Genomic DNA, 23,259 nt, shown 5'->3' with positions numbered 1-23,259 from the left:
ATGTGTGGCTAACATTGTGCATTGTGCTTCATGTGGTCAGCTGCTCCTTCCCCCTTTTTTTTTCTTATTTTTTTTTCTCGCTCCACTCTCATCGCGCTTATTTCAGCACAAACAACTGTTCCCCCGAATTTTATTCCTCCCGTTCCAAAATAAGGTGCTTATTTTAGGTCTGTCTGTCGCCCACATGAATCAGACAAAATAATTATCCCAGCGCTGTAATTAAACTTTCTTTATTTACCCATTATTTACCCATAAGCTATGTGAGAAGGATGTTTTGTACGAGACACATGCAAACAGACAAAACATCTTCACCAGTTTGACAACACACATGCCACGCGACCAAATATAGAAAACAAGCCCTCGGAAAAAAAAATGTGCTGCAAACATAGAAAACAAAAACAATTCATATGAGCTCACAGGAAAAAGATCCTAAAGTTACAACATTGCATGTATAGAATTGAATGTGAACTGGTAATTATTATTTACACACACTATATACACAATATAATCTGAGTATTATTGAATACCAAATTTAAATTCCAAAGGCTTTCTGCATTTGTCACATAGCAGACATCCTGTCTCTCTGCACTGCTTGTGTTAAACATGTGGCTGAACTCTGCAGCTTTAAACCTCTGGCACTGGTCAGGGCTACTCTCTCTCGGTCTCTGGCAACATGTGAAGACTTTACCGTCCCAAATGCTGTGCCGCAGTCCAACAGTCCTAAATCCCAGGATATGACTTACGGATAAAGGAGTTTTATTTATTAATTTCAATTTTCTTGGTTTATTTGTCTGGGGCAATGCAAAAAAAAAACCACCGGTTGGAAACAGATGTTTTGCATAAGCATAATAGATTTTTAGACCAGGCTAATTTGCAATTCCTGTCCCTGTTTAGGCTTAAGAAATATATATTACATTAGCTAAACTTACATATAATTGTCAAATGTGTAATATTATGAATATGATTGTCAATGTTTAAAATATGTATCTAATTCATCGTAAGAAATAGGGTTCCAAAAGGGTTCTTCAACAAGGGCTGAGGTTCTACCTGGCACCATTTGCTTCTGAAAAACCCTTTCCCGAAGAAAGGGTTTTTCAAGGGTTCTTGGTAACACTTATGGTTCCAGTAAGAAGCATTTTGATCCACAGAACCCTTTAAAACCCCTTTCCTGAATAAAGAGTTTTAAAAGGGTTCTTGGTGGAACCCTCCAAAAGGCTCCAGGTGGAACCTTTACAAAAAGGTTCCACCTGGAGCCAAAAAGGGTTCTCCTATGAGGACAAGCTGAAGAACCTTATGGTTCATGATTTGTACACCAACTGCCCATTTTATTAGGTACACATGTTCCACTGCGTGCTAATCAGACATTATTATTACATGACCTGGTCAAGCATCCTAATTAAGTGCAAACCAAGCATCAGAATGCTGATTTAAGTGACTCTGAACAGGACATGGCTGGTTATTCTGAGGGTTTTCAGAAAATGTTCACACATAACCTAACTAGGTTGCAGAGAGAATGGTCCAAATGAAGAGAAACTATCCAATCAGTTCTCTGAGTGAGAATATCTTCAGAAGAGAATATCCAGACCCAAAGACAACAGGAACTCAAATAACCACTTCACAAAATGAAGGTATGCAGAGGATGCACAACATGTTGACCCCTGAAACAGATGTTGCTACAGCAATAGAAGGAAACACTGGTTGACACTTTATTTGGAGCCTTGTGTACCTGATAAAGTCTCCTATGAGTGTATATTTAGATAAATTTCCATATCACCTTAATTCTCTTATTAGATCAGGGTTTCACTCCTGGTCCTGGTGAGCCACTATCCTGCCTAAACCATGCAGGATAGTGGCTCCCCAGTACCAGGCATGAGAAACCCTAAATTAAATGAATGAATTAAAAATAAATAAATCATCTAATGTCCCCTAGAGCTCACTGTAATCAGTTGACATTGTACATGGCCGCTTATCTTCTCAGTTAATGACAAGTAAAATATGTACTATTTCCTCCTGTACATAGGTGGGACCCTCGCTGATGAGGGTCATGCAGGCTGAGGAGGATGAGATGGGCTTGCAAGCAACCAAAGCCTTTGTACCTGACAGTGCATCTGTTGTATGGGAGCCTGGAATTCCTCCCCATCCATCCATAGTCATCCAGGGTTGTGAAGCTTCCCTTTGATGTAGCCACAAATCTCTGTTTAGATGAAAAATCTCCCTCCCGCTCAATCTTTTTTTTTTTCACGCAGAGCCACAAGTTCAAGAATTATAAAGCATCCCATGTCTTCTGAATCCTATGTTAATGGCATGTGTGAGGAAGAGGTAGGACTTAATGTTTTTACTATCATGTACTGTGCAGAAACATGAAAAGTACAGCACTTTATGCCGAACATAATCAGCAATAACAGTCACAGCAATAACAACAATACACGCCACACACCAAAGGGATGACCATACACCCCCCAAATGAGGAATAAACAGAGGTCAATGGAAGGGGCCCCCAACCAAGGGAGCTGAGCTGGTCTGGGGTAGAGGCCAAGGTCCCACCTGCACCTGAACCTACACTCTTAGAAATAAAAGTGCTAAGTAGAACCATATAAGGGCTTGTCCTCATAGGAGAACCCTTTTGGAGGGTTCCACCAAGAACCCCTTTAAAACCCTTTATTCCGGAAAGGGTTTTTAAAGGGTTCTCTGGATCGAAATGGTTCTTCCTGAAACCATTAGTGTCAACAAGAACCCTTAAAAAACCCTTTCCTGAAGAAAGGGTTTTTCAAAAGCAAATGGTTCCAGGTAGAACCCCTCAGCCCTTGTAGAAGGACCCTTTTGGAACCCTTATTTCTAAGAGTGTACAGCGACCTCAGCACATACACAAGAGCATGAGATCCCAATGTTGGCCACCGGTGAGGGAACAGATCAACTCCCAAGAAGATGCACCACAATGAGCCACAGACGTTCCCATCCAGGCTGCTGACCCCAACCCAGCCAAGCTTCCTGACTGGCCCGGCCACATACCACAGTCCAGATCACCACCCAAGAAGGGGCCGGGCCAGCCCAGCCCTGGGATCACACCCAGAGACACCCCCAGAGCATCACCAGAGCGACGGGACCGGCCCCACCCTACAAGAGCAGGCCTCCAGGGAGCACACAGACCGGGCTTGAGATGTGATGAATCCTCCACTAAAGTACTACTCGGGTGTTTGCTTTAGTGTCGGGTTTTTCCTAAAGCCTGCCCCACGCTGGAGGAATTTCAAATCAGACGCAACAAACTTTAAAGGCGATTTCCAATGTTTTAATCCTGAGAAAGCACAGAGTAGACGATCCCCGCAACATGCAGGACCACACGCGTGACGTCTAATTAAACCATTTTAGGGAAGAGATTCCAGGGATTTTGGATCTCACAGAAACTTGCATGACCTTATGTGACTTCAGAAGGGCCAGATACTAGGGATCTCTGGTATCCTCTAGTGTGGGGGCAGGTGTATAAAATCAACCAACCAGTGCATCCATCCATCCATTTTCTACGGCTTTATCCTCCACAGGAGAGTCGCGAGGGCGGGGCATAGGGTTTGCCAGTCCATCATAAGGCCACACAAACAACCATTCAATCTCTCTAACACTTACGGTCAATTTAGAGCACGGTTTCTCACTCCTGGTCCCGGGGAGCCACTGTCCTGCATGTTTTAGGTGTTTTCCCTGCTCCAACACACCTGATTCAAATAAATGGGTCATTATCAGGCTTCAGCAGACGAGCTGACCATTTGAATCAGGTGTGTGCAAACATGCAAACTCCATCCAGAAAGGCCCTTGTTCCAACCAATGCATTATAATTTTTTCGAACAAACATGCTCTGAGAGCGAGATAATCTATAGATTCACATCTTATAGAGAGCGTTGCATTCTACCACACTTAAGATCACGATAATAGCATGTTAGTATGTTAACCACATGTAAGAAATACCCAAAGAGAAACTTTTGCTTGATCTCATGAAACAATGTGCAAAACAGGTCTTAAAAACTGCCATCAAGAGGGTACAGATGATCACACAAAAGCCTGACACTGACTCAGACAGTGCACACACACACACACACACACACACACACACACACACACACACACACACACACACACACACACACACACACACACACATTGAGCCATCACTGGGGAACACAGCTTTCCTTGAATGTTAACCGTGGCCTGTATCACGGTATTGCATTTTGAGGAGTAAAGCCTGTTTTTATCATGACTGGCTTTGAAAGGAACTCGATCCAGATGGAAGGAAATTGGAGATAAATGCAGCTGGAGTCCATGCAGGAGCAGAACCTTTCGGTGTTATGGGACAGAGCGGCGATGATGTCACTGCATGCAGCGCAGTGCATGCAAGAGCACGAGGGTGTAGGGAAGGAGTTGCATTTGTGTACAATGGCTCGTGCAGTGACAACTTTGAATTTGTGAGACATTTTTCTGCATCTTTGTTTTTGTTTTTAGAGACAGTAGTCAATGAAAGATGCTATAAGTTTAACAGCAATTGCAGATAAATGTCATTGAAAGAATATCAATTATTGGATATTTCCTGTATTTAGCAAGATGTGGTTTTTCCTGTGTGTCACAAGTCAAGAAAAATCTGATTTATTGTATAAAAAGATGTTGGACAGTTCTGTATCAGGCCATTAAATATACCTACAAGAGCATCATATAAAAAACTATATATTTTATACTACTACAATAAACGTAAGGGTCATAAAGTTATAATGTTAAAACCTGCATACAAGGACAAGGGTAAGGAAAACCCTCTTTTTCTAACACAATAATATGTATTTTTTACTGTATAAATCATGCATTTCATCTATCTCTACACGCATAAACTGTCGTCAGGACGCAGCCAATTCTTGAGGCAACTTCCTTTTTTTCGGTGCCACAACACCGGATAAAAGGCAAGTTTCAAAGCATGCTCGAATGAACAGGCCACATCTCAAATATTGTATGCATGTTACAAGATAACATCAGGCACAACAAAAATCATTTGATCTTTGTTGTGTGGGGGAAAAGAAAAAAAAAAACACACAGCACTTCCTTTGAGGTCCCAGCTTGATTACCATTTGAGATCGAACACAATCTGGCAAAAGGTGGAAAAAATTGGTGCCGGCAGGTCTCTTCATTGTGTCTTGGAGGAGGATTAGATAAAGTACCCAGGGTGTTTCTGACAGACGCTGTTTTTTAACCCTCCACGTTCCACTTTCACTGCATCTGCGAGCCAGCTGCAGCTCTGTGTTCAGTGCGCAAGTGTGACAGAGGCTGATTGGGGTCAGCGGAGGGTCTGTCTTATTCAATATACAGCTGATTGACCAACTGGGAGGTCACCGAAGTTCCAACAGATGAGGCCAAAGCAAGCTGGGGGAGTTTAATTTTCAAGAGCGCACGGCTCGTGTCGATGACAAAGAAGCGACTGAGTCACAAAGGCATGAAGAGATTTAGGGCTATTGAGATGTCAGAATATGGACCGTGTTACAGTGAGATCACAGGCAGCTAAAAGTCGATGACATCTCATCAATGTAAGTTTGGTTTCTCTAATGCATGAAATTAAATGCTGGTATTCAAAGTTAAGTGGAAACCTTTTGAGTGTGTTATCTATTTAAAGCTCTTTGAAACAAAGAAGGCAAAAAAAAAGAAAACACATGCACACAGACTAAAAGATTAGAGAAAGCTTAAGTAAACAATTTGTTCTTTTTTTGCTAAAAATGGTTTATTGGATAAGGAAGATTACAAATCTGATCCCGTGATGTAACCATGAACAATCTGATTTTACAGGCTAACCCTTTAAAAACTATACACATGGAAAATATTAGTAACAATGAGAAAAGAAAATACGGTGGGAAAAAAAACAACAACGTAATATGAAAACCGTTGAGGGGAAAAGCTAAAAGTACTAGACCTGCATGCACAACGTATAATGCTAAGACAAGATAAATAGATTAAAAATGAGGGAAAAGGTTTAATGTGTTCACTAAAGTTTAAAAAGGTGACATACGGCCATAAAAACATCTTTAACGCGATCTGTTGTGCACGTCGTTTTTTGAGCTCTTGGACAATTTCAGTGCAGCAACAAGTGAGACGAGAAGCAGGTGTGTGTTTGTCTGCGTGTCCTAATTCAAACAAGACATCATGTGAATTCACTTTCCCGAAAAACCAAGGCACTCTGCATTTTACATCAAATACTTGTGCACACCACGTTCTGAGCAATTGCCACTGCCACTTGCAAAACATACAGTGTGATTTGTTTGTGGTTTAGTCGTGATGTGGGGTCATAAACTCCAGCAGGTGCAATACCATTTTTTTTTTCTTCTTACATTTGGAAGAATTTTCTTCTTACATCTCAAATACTCAACATTCATTCCAAATTAATTCAGTACTGGTCAACAGTACGACTACACGCGGACCCTTTCAAGTCTTGACCTTTTTACACATCCATTTTTTTACAACCAGTCATCATATACAGTCATAGAGTTAGAGAGAAACACAAATATTAAATTTAAAAGCAGCTAAATAAAGCATATACCGTTAAAACACAAATGTGATAAGACTAAAAACAACTGTAACCAATTCAGTGACAGAAGCTGGAGCATGTTTCTTTTTTTTTTTGACTGGTCCCCACATTCCTCATTTTATACAACAGTAGAAACCACTGTGTTCCCATGTTTGTTTTTACCCACTCAAACTTTTACGCCTTCTCCAGTGACATATAATATTCTTTCAGGACACTCCAGGCCTTGGCTGCCATGAAGCCATCGGGAGGATTCTCTCCCTCGCGAGCCATCTTGCGCATGCGTGTACCTGAGATGAAATCATAGTCTTGATGGCTGTGAAAAAAAAACAAAAAAAACAGACAGTATTGAGTTGAAAGGACATGGTATGTTTCAATTAGGATGATTAGCAAACATGAGCCAACGATAACTGCCTCCTGCTTTGGAATCAAGTGCATCGAGGCGTGCCGGCGGGTCAGTTAGCGTTTCTGCAAACCAGACCGAATCTTTAACAGCATTTCATATTCCTTACAGTGAAATAGAGACACGTATATGGGAGTGAGTGAGGGGATATAAAATCTTCTTGAGCTCTACATTTCTTATAACAACCACCTCTGGCAGCTGCTTTTCTTTGAATTCATTCTGTGGCTGGAATGCTGTGACGGTCCAGAATCGTTAGAATCAGTTAATTAAAAATAGTTGTGCAGTACTTCCTCCATGATTTAGTGTTTCTCAATACTGGTCCTCAGGTGACCACGGCCTTGTGTGTTTCAGATGTCGCCCTGCTCTGACACACCTGCTCCAAATGGTCAGCTCGTCATCAGGCTCTGCAAAAGCCTGATAATGACCCATTCATTTGAATCACCTGAGGACCAGGATTGAGAAAAACTGGTTAACAGGAAAGGCAGTTGTTTATAACATTGAAATAGCGACTTTTCCACTGAAGGGAAGTGTACAAACAGCTGCTTTGTAGAACAGCCAATTGGAACCTCCACTCTCTCTCTCACTGAACTGCCCTATGATTGGTCAATTTCTCCCATCTGGGCCAGACATCCCAACAGCTGTAAACAACGCATGGAGGAGGTTGAGGTGCAGAAGTCTAGGTCTGTCTCAAATCATGTGATTTCCATTATGAGGCTTAATGACACCAACGACAACATTACAGAACCCAGTTTTAGGAGTGCAGTGATTGCCATCTGCGATAATGTAGTTGCCCTACCAGTGTTTTACCCTTTCAGGAACATGAAATTTAACACACCGACATATAGCGATTCCTTGTGTGAGCTTCAAATTATACCACAATATGGAATACATGCCATGAAATACCTGAAATACACACGCACAAAAAGAAATAAATACTGAATGTAAACCACAAAGCTTGGACATGTTGTCAGCAGAATTGTACACGCCACTGAGGTCAGATTCACAAGGTCTCAAAGTCCTGCGTTTAAGAGAGTGCGATTTTTAACTGTTATCACACGGCTCGCGGCCCATCTTGTGGCTTTCGTAACATTTAGATTCTGTGAACAAGGCTTCACAATTCATGTGGCATGATTTAGGAAAGCTCAAAGCAAATTGTTCTGAGAAGGTTCGTATACGGTGTAAATGAGAAACAGCTTGCTGTGACCTCAGCCATTACACTCACACAGACTGAGGGGTATTACTGGTGATTAGCAAAAACATTCCTTTTGAAATTTGGCAAAGTGCTATCAGTATGCACAAGAGAAATGCATGCCATAAATCAAACTGAGTGACAACAACAGGCTTTGGAAATCCAGCGATTCTCCTTGCATACGACTCAACTTTAGTCTTGCCTGAGCAGGCAAGGTGGATTCTGCCTACGCATTCGGTGGGACTTCACAATTTTATCTCAATCAAGCTATCAAGTGGTCCCTGAACAGCTGCCTGACTGTGTGCCTGTACGTGCCAATCACAGCTGCTGCTGTTTCCTTCACCATGCAGCTCCAAGTTTCCTGGACGCAGTCTGGACAAGTCATGCTACGTTAAAATACAGATTTATAAGACATGACTCACCAAACAATCATAGAAACAACATTAGAGTATATGCTAAAAGTGGGTAGAGGCGGAGGATAGCCAACTGCGTCATAAAGACTGCAGCCTTTTGGTAATTACTCAGAAGCCCACAGGGGACAATCGAGGTTCTGCACTGAAGCTATAAAGCTGGGTAAGCCAGGTAATCCATCATTGATATCAACTGCCTGTCCGTGTCATGATTCAACTAAAAAAGGAATAAGAGTCAGATAATAAACACAATATAATATTTCAATAATGGAAGAGAATTGCAGAGATTGCCTTGGGTCATCCGTTTCATTGAAGCGTTCGTGTTCATCTGATGGGAGGGGCCTCATTAGAGGAAGCTGTGATCCCACGACATTAGCATTTATTTAACTTGGGGATGAGACTAAGCAATCAACATTTTTCTGGTAATCCTGCAAAGCTACAGCTTTAAGTATTTCTGCAGAACATTAAGACGTCACACGTCACACAACGGTGAATTTGGGACTGCCGACAGCAAACATTTACTGGTTTCTTCTCTATTTCAGCCATAAAAATTTGATTTGAAATGGTTACAGGTATTTAAAATTAAGTCCAGAAAACATTTTATTGATGTGGAAAAACATGACCTTCGGCATAAACAGTGTAATAACAAAGATTTAGAGATTTTCTCTCACAAACTGATCAAAGTGTCTCAAAAACCAAAGAGGAAATTGAGAAGAAGTGATGCCAAAACCACTTCTACATCTTTTCCACAGAAGCACTTGACGTGTCTGATCAACAAGTTATTCCGGATGTTGCGTCATGAATATGCATCATGGAAAACCAAGCAAATCTCATAATTAGTCTGGCCATATTTCCTTTCAACTTTCTTGGCCAAACACAGCTACAGTTGCTTAACCTGATGGTGGAAGCTGCATCACATCCGGAGCAGAGGCAGTGAGATTGCCTTTTGTTAGTCATAGTGTTCATTGTGGTACACAAACTTTGATTTTAATTAATAGCAGGTTTCTGTATCTGTTGAGCTACATCAAAGCTCCTACTAATTAGCACAACTTTTTTAACTACGTAAAAAAGAAAAAACACCTGTTGCTCTGGACAAAATCTACAAGATATTTCATTGAGTGAGAGGGAGCAGCTTTGGACTTGAGCTTTTTTTTCCATGAAGTGGATATTCAAAGGAAAAATGTGGAAAATGAGATGGAACACAGAGTTTAACAAAAGATAAACATAATATGAACAAATACTTACTTTTGGGGGTCATAAAAATCCATCGCTTTTTTGACCTTGTTGTAAGCAGCGACCTTGAAGGGTACAATCTCCAGGGTGATGAGGCCTGGAGCCATGGTGAGGACCTTGGCTCCATGAGTGGGTTCATATATGTCTTTTCCAGTGTCAGGATGGGGCATGCCTGCAGGGTCGCGGCCCACTATGTAGAAGTTGGCACCTGCTACCATTCGAGCTCTGCAGTGCCACTGAACCTGCAAACAAGGAGAAAATAATATTTGTTACCTGACTGTGGAAACTAAAAACTAAAAATATTAGTCAACTATTGTCTGAAAACTAAAGCCAATAATACATTTCTCATTTTAACAGACCTGGACCTGCACAAGTGCAGCCAGCCAGCTTCCAACAATTACTCCCCTTAGGAATAAAATGCTGCAGTTCGCTTTCTGTTTTTCATTCTCAATAATTACTAAACCTCTACATCTCTTCTTCATAATTACTAATGCTACTAACATTAGAATAACGTTCTTACTCACATCGTTTGTATTATTTAGGATCTAGGGGATTTTTTGGTTAAGTGATTTCAGCTTAGAATGGAAGCTGTAGGCGAAAGAATGTTCAACTTTGACTAGAAATAGAAACCTTATTTTACTGTTCAAGTCAAATGTTTTTAAAGGGCAATGTCAGAACAATGACACGTCTTTTATCTAGAATTTGACCCATTATAGCTCTAATTTAAAAGAACATGACCAATTAAATGCTATGATGATTGACTGGAGAAAGCACTCCAACTCACAGAGAGGTCAAGGTTGCCCATTTTCCCAGCGTCAATGTGCTCACAATCTAATTATTTCTTCCTTGGGTCATAATCTATATTACCAGAAAATGTAACTTTGAGAGCAATGCTGGTCACTAGCAGACAGACAAATGCCAGAGAGAAAAAAAAACATAACCACCCTGTGCAAGAGGTAATAAATTCCTCTGCCTGACATCCTCCAGCCTCCTCTTGATCATTATCTCCATAGCTTTCCTATTATCATAAGGGAGTGATTAAAAGATACCGACTACAGAGCTACACTCAGTCACATGGAGACTTGGGTATGGCATGGAAACACAAAACAGAGCTCCCCAAGGAAATCCTAAAATCCCCTTTCCTGTCATTTATCACAGTCATACATGTGCAGACACCAAGTATGTGACATGTCTCTTCCACATGTCTGTTATCATTACATTGTGACGCCATCACTGTTCAAGGCTAATTCTGAAAAAACATCTATTTCTTTGTACCCATGTTGTTTTTGTGCATATTTTTTAACATTTGGTTTTGGTTTATTTATTTTTGCACAACAAAAGACACACATTGTCCAGGAGAGATTCAGGAAAACCCTAGGGGTTTACCAGGGGAATCTCTCCTCAGTATCAAATAATAGCAAACACCATTGTCTACCGCTTTATCCGGCACAGGAGGGTCGTGCGGGGTGCTGTGCCGATCTTATCTGATTTAGGGTGATAGGTGGGGTCACACCCTAGACAGTTTGCCAGTCCATCGCAGGGCCACATATAAAGACAAACAACCATTCACGCTCACATTTACACCTTCAGTAAATTTACAGTGACCAATTTACTTAATCCCGATATTGCATGTTTTTGGATTGCGGGAGGAAACCAAAGAAAACCCAGCATAAAACAAAAAAGGGATACTGCAAATGATTGATTTCAATTCTTTGGCTTCTGACTTCTTACATGGACATTAAGCAGCACTTTATCCCATTATAACAAGGGATAGTTTGTACACATTGATTTGACACAACTTTGTTAATAATCATTACCTCGGTTGGCCCTGCATACATCATGGGTGAAGGAAAGATGGCAACAATGGTGGTGTCTGGATTCAGGACCCCTTCCTCCAGCACAGCAGCATGCTGCTTCATCCGCCAAGGCAGCGGCACGTCGTCGTCCTTAGTCCAGCCTCCCAGTGGGTGGAGCAGCAGCACGGGCCGGCGATAGCCTCGTTCGATGAGACGCTTGTGGGTGTCCTGCATCAAAAGAGCATGGCCGTTGTGTACTGGGTTGCGGAGCTGAAATGCAAATACGGCATCTGAATAAAAGGGAAAGGATGAGAAGGGTTTGTTATTATGGCGCAAAACACATCTGGACAAGACAAACAAAGAGCCTCGGGATAATCGAGCAGCTAAGTAACCAGCCACTGAAACCACACACAGCCTGTGTTCTTATTGACCTCTCTACTCCTGCCTTACTTTTTCATAAAAGTACCGAAAGTGAGAGGACGACCCACATTTCTACTCTTCATACAGTTCTCACAGTGAACAAACACAGGGACAAACACAACTTGGCCCCATACCTGCATTCATTTCTTTAAACTTCTGTTTGAGCTCAGTGGGTGTCAGTCGGTAATGGTCGAGTCCATCATTCCAATAGATCCTGTCCAGGACCTGCAGGTCTCCGCCTACCAGCCAGTCCCCGCTCTCCATCACCATCTGAAACAGAAGTCATAGTGATCATGACAGGGAACACTACTCAAACATAATCCAGACATAAGACACTGCGGTCCATAAAAACTTCACTGTGCTGGGACCAGGCCAGCGTGAAATCTAATAAAACTCCTGAATTATTACCCAGTTGCCAACAAGGACAGTGAAACATAAATCAAACTCCCCATGTGTCGTCAACAAATCTCCGTCTTCTGCATCTAGTATCTTAATTTCAATAACAGCGCAGAAACAAGGTCAGATTGTGTTCCACAATAAAACCAGGTGATGAGCTCATGACTGCACTGGAGAGATTTTTATGGTGATGAGATTAATCCAAAATGTCACCAAAGTGCTAAGGGGCCAAGCAAAGGCTGCTGTTGCTTCAGGCAACATCTTTTACTTGCCTCCAGTGGCATTTATAAGACTGTAGCTAGAGTTACTGAACACACTGGCCTGTGGGATGTTACTGTGATATGAAGTGACAATTCTTTACAGGCTCTGCAATAAAATAAGCACTGTTCCAGCACAGTGAGAACTCATAACAAAGGTTATAAATGAAACCTGAAGTGTGTACGCATTGGAAAAAGCTGATTTGGAAGTTGATGAAAAAGAAAAAAAATCCACTCATGTCATGTATTTCACCGACATGTAATTTATCATTATAAAAGAGGCTTTGATATCCATACTGGTTTCAGTTTGACCCGGCAAAGTACAAAAAAAAATCATAAAGTTGTCAGTAATGATGTGATCAACAACAACTTGGCTCCATTGAGAGAAGTGCTCGGGATTGTGTTGCAATTTGTTTTCCACACTTCAATTAATCCAATCTGTCTGCCGTTGGCCTGAAAGGTGCTCGACAGTCTTATCTTCTGAAGCGATCGACAGCATTGACAAGTTGATTTAAATTTTTTCCAAATAAGCGCATGGAAAATACGATGCCTGCAAAGACAAAATCAAAGGAAGCAGACCTAAACAGCCACTACACCACAGTTTCTGATAGATAAGACAGGTAAACAGGAAAAAAAGGATTAACTACATGTAATATGGAAGCAGGTCATTTCTGTCTGGAAAGAGACAAGATAAAGAAAAAAGTTGGAGCTACTAACTCAGATATGTTGACAGACTTGCTTCGGCATGGAGGATTACACGTATCTATACACACACTCTTTCAATGAGCGACACCTTAATCACAGCAAGCTGAACACACATATTCGGCACTGACAGGTCAGAGTGGACATAGAACGAGAGTTGTGGGAATACAGAGTGCTCTCAGCTTGTGTCTAAAGCCAGAGCTGAGGCATCATATATTGACACAGAAGAGTTGTGATACCAGTTAATGGAAATTGCAGCCTCAAATGCATCTTAAAACACTGCAAGATCAGATTTCATTGTCAACAAGATGGTTTTAATAAAAAAAAAAGAAAAAAAAGAGAGCGAAATGTGATAAAATTAAAACTGGCTGCTGAGTGTGCTGAAACATTGAGACAGCTGTCTGTCCAGCATTTTTAGCAGTTGAGGGCTTTAAAATGATCCTCTGAGGTTTACAGTAAGTCTGACTGCAGGGAGTGAAATTATCAGATGCCACGGAGATTACATTTAGTTGCTTTGCATCTTTGCCAGCATGAAAGTGGCCGACCAACTGCACTAAGCCTGAAAACAAAAAGAATTAAAATTAGCAAGGCAACTAAAGCTTTGGATGGAGTTGGGAGTTATCAATCTGACAACCTTTGTCAGCAACACAAGACAATGCCACTCTTGTCCCGCTATAAAGGAATGCACTCACTGCCGGGTGTGCAGGATCATTTCAGGACATTATCTTGCCACTAAGTCTACCTGCACCCCACAACAGTCATTTGGAGACAGATGGAAACAATTCCTGTGTATATTTAAAGAAAGGTTGGTTGAGTGAAAAGGCGGAAGCTGGCACGGATCCCACTGACTGTTCAGACGAGACGCACAAACTCAAATGCATTTGGTGAACGAGACCTAACATCCAAATATAACACCTGCAAAATCAGGGTGGACCAAAAGATCAAGCGATTACACTGGGCGTCCTGACAGACTGCGCAAATGGCTCCACTCTGTAACATAGTCAGTCTTTCCATAAGCACTGTGAAAAGGCCAGCATGGATCTGTGTTCTATCAACGCAGAATCCAGAGAGGCAGTTTTCTTTCAGATGCTAAGTGTTTAGCACACAGGACACAGACAAGCTGTCTGGAAGTCTGACTTTTCTTGAGCTTTTTACATTTTTTCATCACAGTTGCCAAAATATTTACACTGTGTTGTAAATTCAGCTTTCAGAGAACAAAAACTATAACCTTTAACATGGCGTGTCACAACTGTACCTTTATGTAGGGGTGGTCATTGCAAGTGGTGCCCCACTGGCGAGCGCAGCGTTCTTCTTTGCGGTGTTCATAAAACTCGGGGTTGCGTAGGATGGCGACTCGCCGGCCCTCGTAGACCAGGGCCGCGGCTGTCACACCATCTAAACGATGTTTGTCAGCAGTCGACACTGGCAGCACTACAGGCACAGACAGGTTGATGACGCCACCTAGGACAAGACAGAAAATATGTTCTGCTGATCAACACTCGGCAGCAGTAACACGCCAAGAAATGTACCATTGCACAAAAGACACTGAGAAAACAACCATAAGCTAACACTGATGTAAACAAACAAAAGCATGTTTGTTGTATTTCAATTTTGAATTATTTACAAAAAAAAACTCCACAGGGGCACTTTTAATATCAAATAACCAAGTCAAGGAAGGATAATGTATGGAACCAAGTTAAAATGATCTGAAATTCTGAGCTTAATACACACACAGGGCTCAGTATATACAATCAAATATCGAATTAAACGATTCCAGCAAAGTTTCCATGTTGTGCTGCTTAGGACTAAAATTTAATGTGGAATATACAGTACAGCAAAACCACAGGTTTGAGTTTGGTCTTCAAAGCTGCAATTTAAGAAACTAAAGATTTTTGTGAGTTCTGGAGGTGCGTTCATTTCGCCATGCAGCTTGATGAAAATGTTGGGAACACTGGGAAAGGCACGCTTTTCACATCACATCATATCAACTGATGCGGAGACAGGAGGGCACGATGACTGGAGCTGCCCCGACCTCCCCCAACCCCTGGACCCTCTCAAAGTCCTCTCCTGTCACAGTGGAGAGTTTGCAGCTGGTTTTAATAACATACACACTCACACACACACACACATACACACATAAACATATGACTGCCAAATGGCCAAGCAAAGGAGACACAAGCTTGAATTAGGATTTGTTTATTTTTTCAGACTATTTGATTAGTCAGACATGCATTTTTTTCCGCTTCCCAACCAGTTTTAGTGTTATAGTGTGGGCAATCAATCCTTTCACTGTGATATTATTATTTCACTGTCAAACCCCTGGAAGGAAGTGGAAATGGACAAATGGTGGCATATGGTGTCAATCAATACTGAGGCCTCTTCCTCTGTGTCCCTCTCATCCAGGACAAACAGAAAAGTGGAATCAATACTTTTCACATCAGTCTGCATTTCTGCTGGGCTGAGTTTATCTGATTATGTACCGTTCTGTGAAAACAACCTAAATCTCCTGGTTTTATCCTTAAGTGAGGACAGAGGTTGTATTTCTGTCAAACTCTGAAAATGAAAACCAGGCTATGTTTTCATTTATTTCATATAGTTTTTATTTTCACTGTGTGTAACAAAGTATTTGGCACTACAACCCCTAAAAGTTTATGTTTTGACTGGTCATGTGGGCAATAAAATGGTCTTTCCCTTGGAATTTCAAATAGTAATAAATGCTAGAACTGTTGTAAATACACCTAGAGACTTCATGCTCAATATATTTGTTTTCCAAAATGTGCCAAAGAACGGAGGCTTTCCTGAGCCCTGAGAGTGAACAGAATCTCTACTGCATCAAAATGATAAACAGCATCACGGTTCTTGAAATCACACATTGAATCTACTTCACTCCAAAGAAGCATAATATTAACAGCTCATATTCCAATAAAAATCAACTTATATCAAGAGAACGGTGTATAAATAAACCCATTCATTTTACTCAGTTACAACCATGTCTTGGTCGATGTTAAACTTCAACTGTTAGCTCCTTCTTCTCCCGTTTTCCCCTACACTGTGCTGTGGGTTAAAACTCCCTGCAATGTTTAAAGTTTGGAAGCTTGTTTTTTGTTAGCTCTCAACAGAGCGCTTGTGACATCTCTATACTCTATTCTATAATGTTTGACATTATTCTTTCACAGATGGCAAAATAAATGATTGTAGTTTAAATGTGTTGTGGAAACTGGTCTGCTGTGGCATGATTCGCTAAGTATAGCTTTCTGGTCCGTGTCATATTTTCAAAACACATGCATGTGATAAAGTACGTGATAAAGAGTCTTTGTGTTCAGAATGAACCCCGCTCTTTAATACGTTTACTCGTCTCCATCTTTGTTTGTCTTGCCGTCAAGCACGTTTCCTGCCTGCATCTGTGCGGTGAGGAACAATAAAAATAACGAAAACTATTTCCATAAGGACCAATTTCCAGGGCCACCTCAGTTCATCATCACTGTAGTATATTAGAAAAGAGGTTCTCTAGAGGACTTTCTCATTTGACCCCCTATAAAATAAAACATATTCCGAGGAACCCCTCATTTACTTTCTTTAAGTATATTTTTAAAAAAACGTTTTATATCGCATTCATACTCTGAACCCTTTTGCAAAAAGCTAAATATAGGCCTATATATGTCATTATTATTATGATGGGTGAATCTGTAAACTTTTCTCAGAGCTCCTGTTTACCACAGACTATTTCAGAGACATGTTTCAGAACCACTATAACAGATCTCCATCCTAATTTAATGGCTCAGTATGTCAAGACGGCTCCATCAGACAACCACAACACTGCACTCTTCCGGGTGTTTAGTTTGTTCGAAATACAACAGCATAGCTTAATTTCTGCTGTATATATTGACGGTGTCACCAGAGAGTGGTTAAAAACGTTTGCATTTACAAATCGCCATGAAAGAACAGATAAGACACGACTGAAGAAAATTAAGCAAAACAAAATAAATGTATAATAAATGCCATCTTACCATCAAGCAGGCAGTCAAAATGGAGACACTGCAAGTACTCTCTCTCTCTCATGAACCCATTCAGAGGAGTGGCCCAGCCTTCAGCCAGCACCTGCACCCACTGCATGTCCAGCTGTGGATCACATAGACACATATACAGTAAGTTACACGTGAAGAATTTACTCACCATACGATTCAAATTAAAAATTATTCAAAATATATATAGTTCTTATCATCAGAAGCACCTTGCTGATCTCTACAGCAGGCAGGGTCTCTGCATCAGCCTTGGCCAGGTCCAGTTTGTTCTCCTGAACGTAAAGCTCTTTCACTTCATACGATGCATCAATGGGAACTATATCCTGAAGAATCAAATTAATGTGACATTAATTATTAAATCATTGCAACACACGCTGTACAATTACCCTGTGGTATGAGCTTTTCTTTTTTACAAAAGGAATATTGATTTACATAATAGCACAGCATACAGCTTGACAGCAACATCCAAATAATTACAAGGTTGCACTGCCCCTTTGTGGCGATCAGAGGTACGACAGCACCTTAATGTGAAACAAGTCTGAATATCAAGCCTCTGGTCACCTTTTTAAATTTGGCTTGTGTATTCTTCTTTTGGGGAAATGGTCAATTAAAACAGTTGATTCAAAACATAACATTTGTATATGAAATATGTCTAAGTAGCACTGGTCTTCTCACCCTTTCCTGGAGCAGGTCAATAAGTTGCTGTATGGATTCATTCACACTGCAGGAGTCTGTCTTCAGCACCAGCTCCGGAGCCTCTGGTTTCTCGTACTCTGCGTCAATTCCAGTGAAACCTGCCAACACAAGCAGGGAGTTTAATGTCAAATTGCTTATCTGTTAGGCAAAAATCTGTAGAGGTTGGCAGCTCTGTGAAAGTCTGTGTGTTCCATGTCCATTATTTGATTGACTGTATGTCCCCCTGTCACAGCAAAATTGTCTCTCCTCAATCAATCATCATGCAGCCATGATGTATGTCTACTTTATCCATGCTCTCTACGATGTCTCTCGAACAAAGGTCATTCTGCTTAGCAGCAAAAGAGAAAACTCTAGATATATATTTGAACTCTCAATCCAACAAGAAAAAGACACAGTATAAAAAGAAGCACTTCCTCTAACAATGATGCATCAGTTCTACGGTCTCTCTACAGTCACTTCTTTAAAACGCCATTTATACTTGTAGATCTGCGCTAACTTTCACTATTCAATGTTTGCTCTTTTTGGCCTTTGTTTTGAATTTCATAACAAAATATGTGTTAGACCATAGTACAATATACTACAGCAATATGGTCAAAGTACCATTTATTTATCACATTTCGCTGTATATTTACCCATATGTATAAAACCATACTGTACCTCTTATTTCCCCAGCTCTAGCTCTCTTGTACAATCCCTTCACATCTCTCTGCTCACATACGTCCAGAGGAGCGTCCACAAACACCTCAAAGAAAGGCAGACCTGCAGCCTCATGTATCTTCCTAGCATTGAGTCGATCCTGAGGAGAAAAAAAAATCAAACAGCAATATGGGAAGTTAGCGGATTGTCGGATTTAATAACAACATAACTGCATCTCCAGTAATGAGATGCTGTGCAGAGTAAATTTGGTCATACTGACAGTTCAGAATTGGCTTCTAGTAAGAAACAATAAAGATATACACTTAATGAAACACAAACATAATGAAGGAGAGTAGATACTTAACATATAGAACCACACCACGATACATCGTGTTGTTCGCTGTTTGTTTCTCTGTGACGTTAAGGTGAACAGGAAACTGATTCAATACGCATTAGCTTATAGAGAGATACAGCACCACCTACGGAGGCGTCTGTCTTAGTCCAACTATACAGCCCTTTATCGATTAAACTGTGCATATAAACATACTAACTGAATGTGTGTTTTTGTGAGTGTGTATTGGTTAATAAAAATTGCAATTAGACTATTTTTCCAAACCCATCAACCCTAAAATTGAGTAAGGTATGTTTCAAATTCAGAGCAGAAACTACAATTTTTTTACTGGTGTCAGCAATTTAAGCAAAACAGTGATGGACAGCAACATGATTGATTATCAACCTCAACTATAAATCAATCCTAGATCTATTGTTTTTCTAAAAAAATAAATGTGAATTCTATAGGAGTGTAGAGCAGGAGTCTTACAGCATTAAATAAAGCTGACTGCAAGTCAGACTATATATAGTTAAGTAAAGATTGAACAGAGAGCCACATTACTACAGTAATAGTAAGGCCCAGCCACATTAATCACAAATCATCACCTGCACTGGAGTTTAATTTAAAGCGTTACTCACCCTGCCATAGGGAGAGATGAAGCTGGCGATGCAGACCAGCCCAGCATCAGCAAAAAGCCGGGCCACCTCAGCAATGCGTCTAATGTTCTCTTCCCGGTCCTGTGGGCTGAAACCCAGGTTCTTGTTGAGCCCTTGACGGATGTTGTCCCCATCAAGGCTATAGCAAGGAATACCATGACACACCAGGTACTCCTCCAGAGCCATGCTGACTGTGGTCTTCCCTGCGCCGGACAAACCTTTAGAAAGGGGAAAAACCACGACAATATGAAACAACTATTGAATCACCTAAAGTTTTTTGTTAAGGACGGTATATAAAAATGTATTGGTGATATCTTGTGACTTACCAGTCAACCAAACAGTACATCCTCTGAAGCCTCCTCTTGTGCCCACAACTTGCCCGCGCTTGTTCCTGCTCACATGATGAGCTTGATACGTGACATTGGTTGCACGCTGCATTCCCTGTAAATTAAGCATTTGTGGTGTCAATTCAGTTTAGTTGCAAACCTAGGAGTTTCCAAGGAGTTTAAAAATTAACCAATCTGGATCAGTGGTGATTCAAAGAGCAACGCAATTTTTTGTTTGTTTGTTTGATTGATAAATCATATTTCAGTAGCGTTTTTCCAGGGATGCATCGAAATGAAAATTGTTGGCCGAAACCAAAAAAAGGAGATCATGAAACACTTGGCCGGAAAACAGAACTCTCTATTATACCAATTATGTACAAATGTCTAATTATGTTGTAATTTTGTGCAGGAGTGGTGCGCAGAAAAAAAGGCTTGTCTTTCTGCAACCTCATTGTCTGATGTGTTCGATGAGATCCTCCTAAATATTTTCATAGATTCTTAATTGATTTATTCTTTGAAGCATGGATATTCAGTGATGTTGCTAGGTTTTTAATGTAATGTGTCCCAGGACCAAAGGGTGGTCTTAAAGACCATTGATTATTATTGTTAGATATTACTGATTAATACCAATAAAAAATCACCAATATTCAAAAAAGGCACATTTTTACAAACCAACTGTTGTAGTAGGACCATGAGGAGACCCTTGGTGTGTGTAGTGATTTTGGAGTCTGTACTGTATAACAGTGGAGTTATTGATTATTATTGGTAGATATTACTGATTTATACCAATAAAAAATCTCCAATATTCAAAAAAGGCACATTTTGACAAAACAGCTGTTGTAGTATGACCACGAGGAGACCCTTGGTGTGTGTAGTGATTTTGGAGACTATGTACTGTATAACAGTGGAGTTATTGATTAATATTGGTAGATATTACTGATTAATACCAATAAAAAATCACTAAAATGTAAAAAAGGCACTTTTTGACAAAACAGCTGTTGTAGTAGGACCATGAGGAGACCCTTGTTGTGTGCACTGATTTTGGAATCTCTGTACTGTATAACAGTGATTTTTGTTTGCAGCATTTTGCTCTTGTGTTGCAATTTGTAGACGGTCCCTGGGCACTCGCCTCACACCAGTCTCGCTGCCGCTGCTCATAGAGACTAATGTTATTCTTCCAGCCCGGAATTTAGGTCTGCTGGATGAAAATGTTACCGTAGCTCATTGAGTATGCAATTTTGATTGAGAAGAGACTACGCTTGTGTTTATAGAACGTTTCGTTTACAAGCTACTGAAGCCGAAAGTACGAATCTGTGAATATATCTCCAACTTTACCGAAGTCTAATAAGCTAGTCTGGCCAGTCATCCCTTCGGCTCTTTCGCAGCATATCGCTGGAGACTGCAGGAGTTGATAACTAAGTGTGTCGAATTCTAACAATAATAGAACACTCACCCAGTTCTCCACGGTGTTGCTCAGCTTCTGCTTCTTGTGTGAGTTGCCATACGTCTCCATGTTTGCGTTAGCGGCTAATTCTACCGACAACCTCCTGTAAATACACACAGCGACAACGTCTGTGTTTCCTGGTAGTATCTATATACTGTTAGCGCTGTTTTTATTTGATTACTGGCGGAGGTTTCTCCGGTCAATGAAGGAGCCCGGAGCCGCGGGGCCTCTCGCACGACGACCGGGAAGAGCTTTCGCTGTGGACACGTCACCGGCGACGACGTGTGACGCGTTTCCTGCCTGGGTTGAGTCTGCCTGTGTGCTGTGAGAACAAACTGACCTGGTGTCAGTTTTTCTTCAGTAATCGTGGCTCACCGCAGTGAGTGACTCAGTGATTTACTGATCCGCGGCCAGTGTCTGTAAAAGCGAACGCTTTGTCGCTGCAAGTGGGGAAAAAAGTAGTAAATCGGTGTTTTTGAAAACGCAGCATGCGCTTATATATATAATAATATATATATATATATATATATATATATAAAACAATATTCTATGGATTTTTTAAATTGTAGCGACTACATATATCCTGTTATATATATATATATATATACTTTGACATTACTACAAAAATAAATACTTTTTTTTTTTTTTTAATCAAATCTTATAAATATATCATGACTACATTGGCCAATACACATTAATTGCATTGGTAATTGCTATTTAATTAAACTAATATAGTGGCTCAAAAATGCAGTTCATCCACCAATAATACATCTCAGTTAGAGGGAATCTGTGGCGCTAATTACAGGACAGAGGCTGAATTAAAGGGGGTTGTGGTGATGATGAGGCAGGAGGTCGTGTGTCTGTCGAGGATGGATGGATGGATAACGCTGGGCAGCTGGGGCTTCGTTCGGGGAGGAGCGCCTCCTCTAAAGCCAGCGGCTGTGTGGCGTGCAGCAGTTCATCCTGAGCGGAGCAGCGACACAACAGGGCGCAGCATCAGGGACTCACAGAGGAGGCACCCAGAGGCTCGAGCAAGGCAGGTAGGATGCTATAAACTGCGCTACATGTCACTCTGAACACAGGTATGATGCCGTAGACTGTCCTGCATGTGAGTGTAATACAGGCAGGGTGCTAGAATCTGTGGTAGAATAGATATAATCTGCAACATGTGAATCAAAACACATGTCATGCTATAAACTATGTCACATTTTTTATTCTAAATACAGGTAGCAAGCTCTAAATTGTGGTATGGTGCCATATGATCTGCACAATTTGTTCATCTAAACACAGTTAGGATGATATGTCAGGCTCTGTAATATGTGAAGGCAGGATGCTATAAACTACATGTACATCCAAACATGTATAAACGGTAACATATGATTTTGATTCAAGGTATAGTTATCTATGTTGGATCTAAATATAGTGTCTTTGTCATGATGGCTTTCATCTCCTTTTAAGTCTTACTTACAAAATCAAAAAAAAAAGAAAAATTGGTGAAAAATGTTCAGCAAACATTACTATGAATTGTACAGTTTGTGGCGTATGACATCCATCATGGCAAAAGTTTGACCGGTTGCTCTCCGGTCATGAGCTGACGCTCGTGGCCTGGATGTCAGGTATAAACAGCATTTTTGTTACATTATTTATGAGCAACTTTTGGCCATTTCTATACCCCTCACAACTGCAATGACCACCCTAAACACCCAAAAATAGACAGTGCATGTTTTAACACTCTCACTTAGTCACTGTCTACCACTTTTTTTTTTACTGCACATGAGGTTTGTGGGGCGGCTGGAGCCAGTCC

The 23,259-nt window shown here is 40.8% G+C and overlaps 1 protein-coding gene across 1 annotated transcript; it reads right to left on the bottom strand.

The window, feature by feature from the left end:
• Positions 1-6,688: 6,688 nt before the first annotated feature.
• Positions 6,689-21,524, bottom strand: papss1 (3'-phosphoadenosine 5'-phosphosulfate synthase 1; the record flags this gene model as incomplete). Its single annotated transcript, XM_083909512.1, has 12 exons — positions 6,689-6,854; positions 9,786-10,015; positions 11,591-11,859; positions 12,124-12,259; positions 14,600-14,805; positions 17,352-17,463; positions 17,576-17,689; positions 18,042-18,160; positions 18,720-18,858; positions 19,668-19,903; positions 20,012-20,126; positions 21,465-21,524. The coding sequence occupies 12 exons, from the start codon at positions 21,522-21,524 to the stop codon at positions 6,716-6,718; spliced, it is 1,875 nt and encodes a 624-aa protein (XP_083765638.1). The 3' UTR covers positions 6,689-6,715.
• Between the last annotated feature and the right edge of the window lie 1,735 nt (positions 21,525-23,259).

This window comes from Microchirus variegatus (genome assembly GCF_963457635.1).
Source record: "Microchirus variegatus genome assembly, chromosome: 23".
Classification (NCBI taxonomy): Eukaryota; Metazoa; Chordata; class Actinopteri; order Pleuronectiformes; family Soleidae; genus Microchirus; species Microchirus variegatus.
The sequence above is the reverse complement of the archived record's forward strand: the minus strand, read 5'-3'. Positions and strand labels throughout refer to the sequence as shown.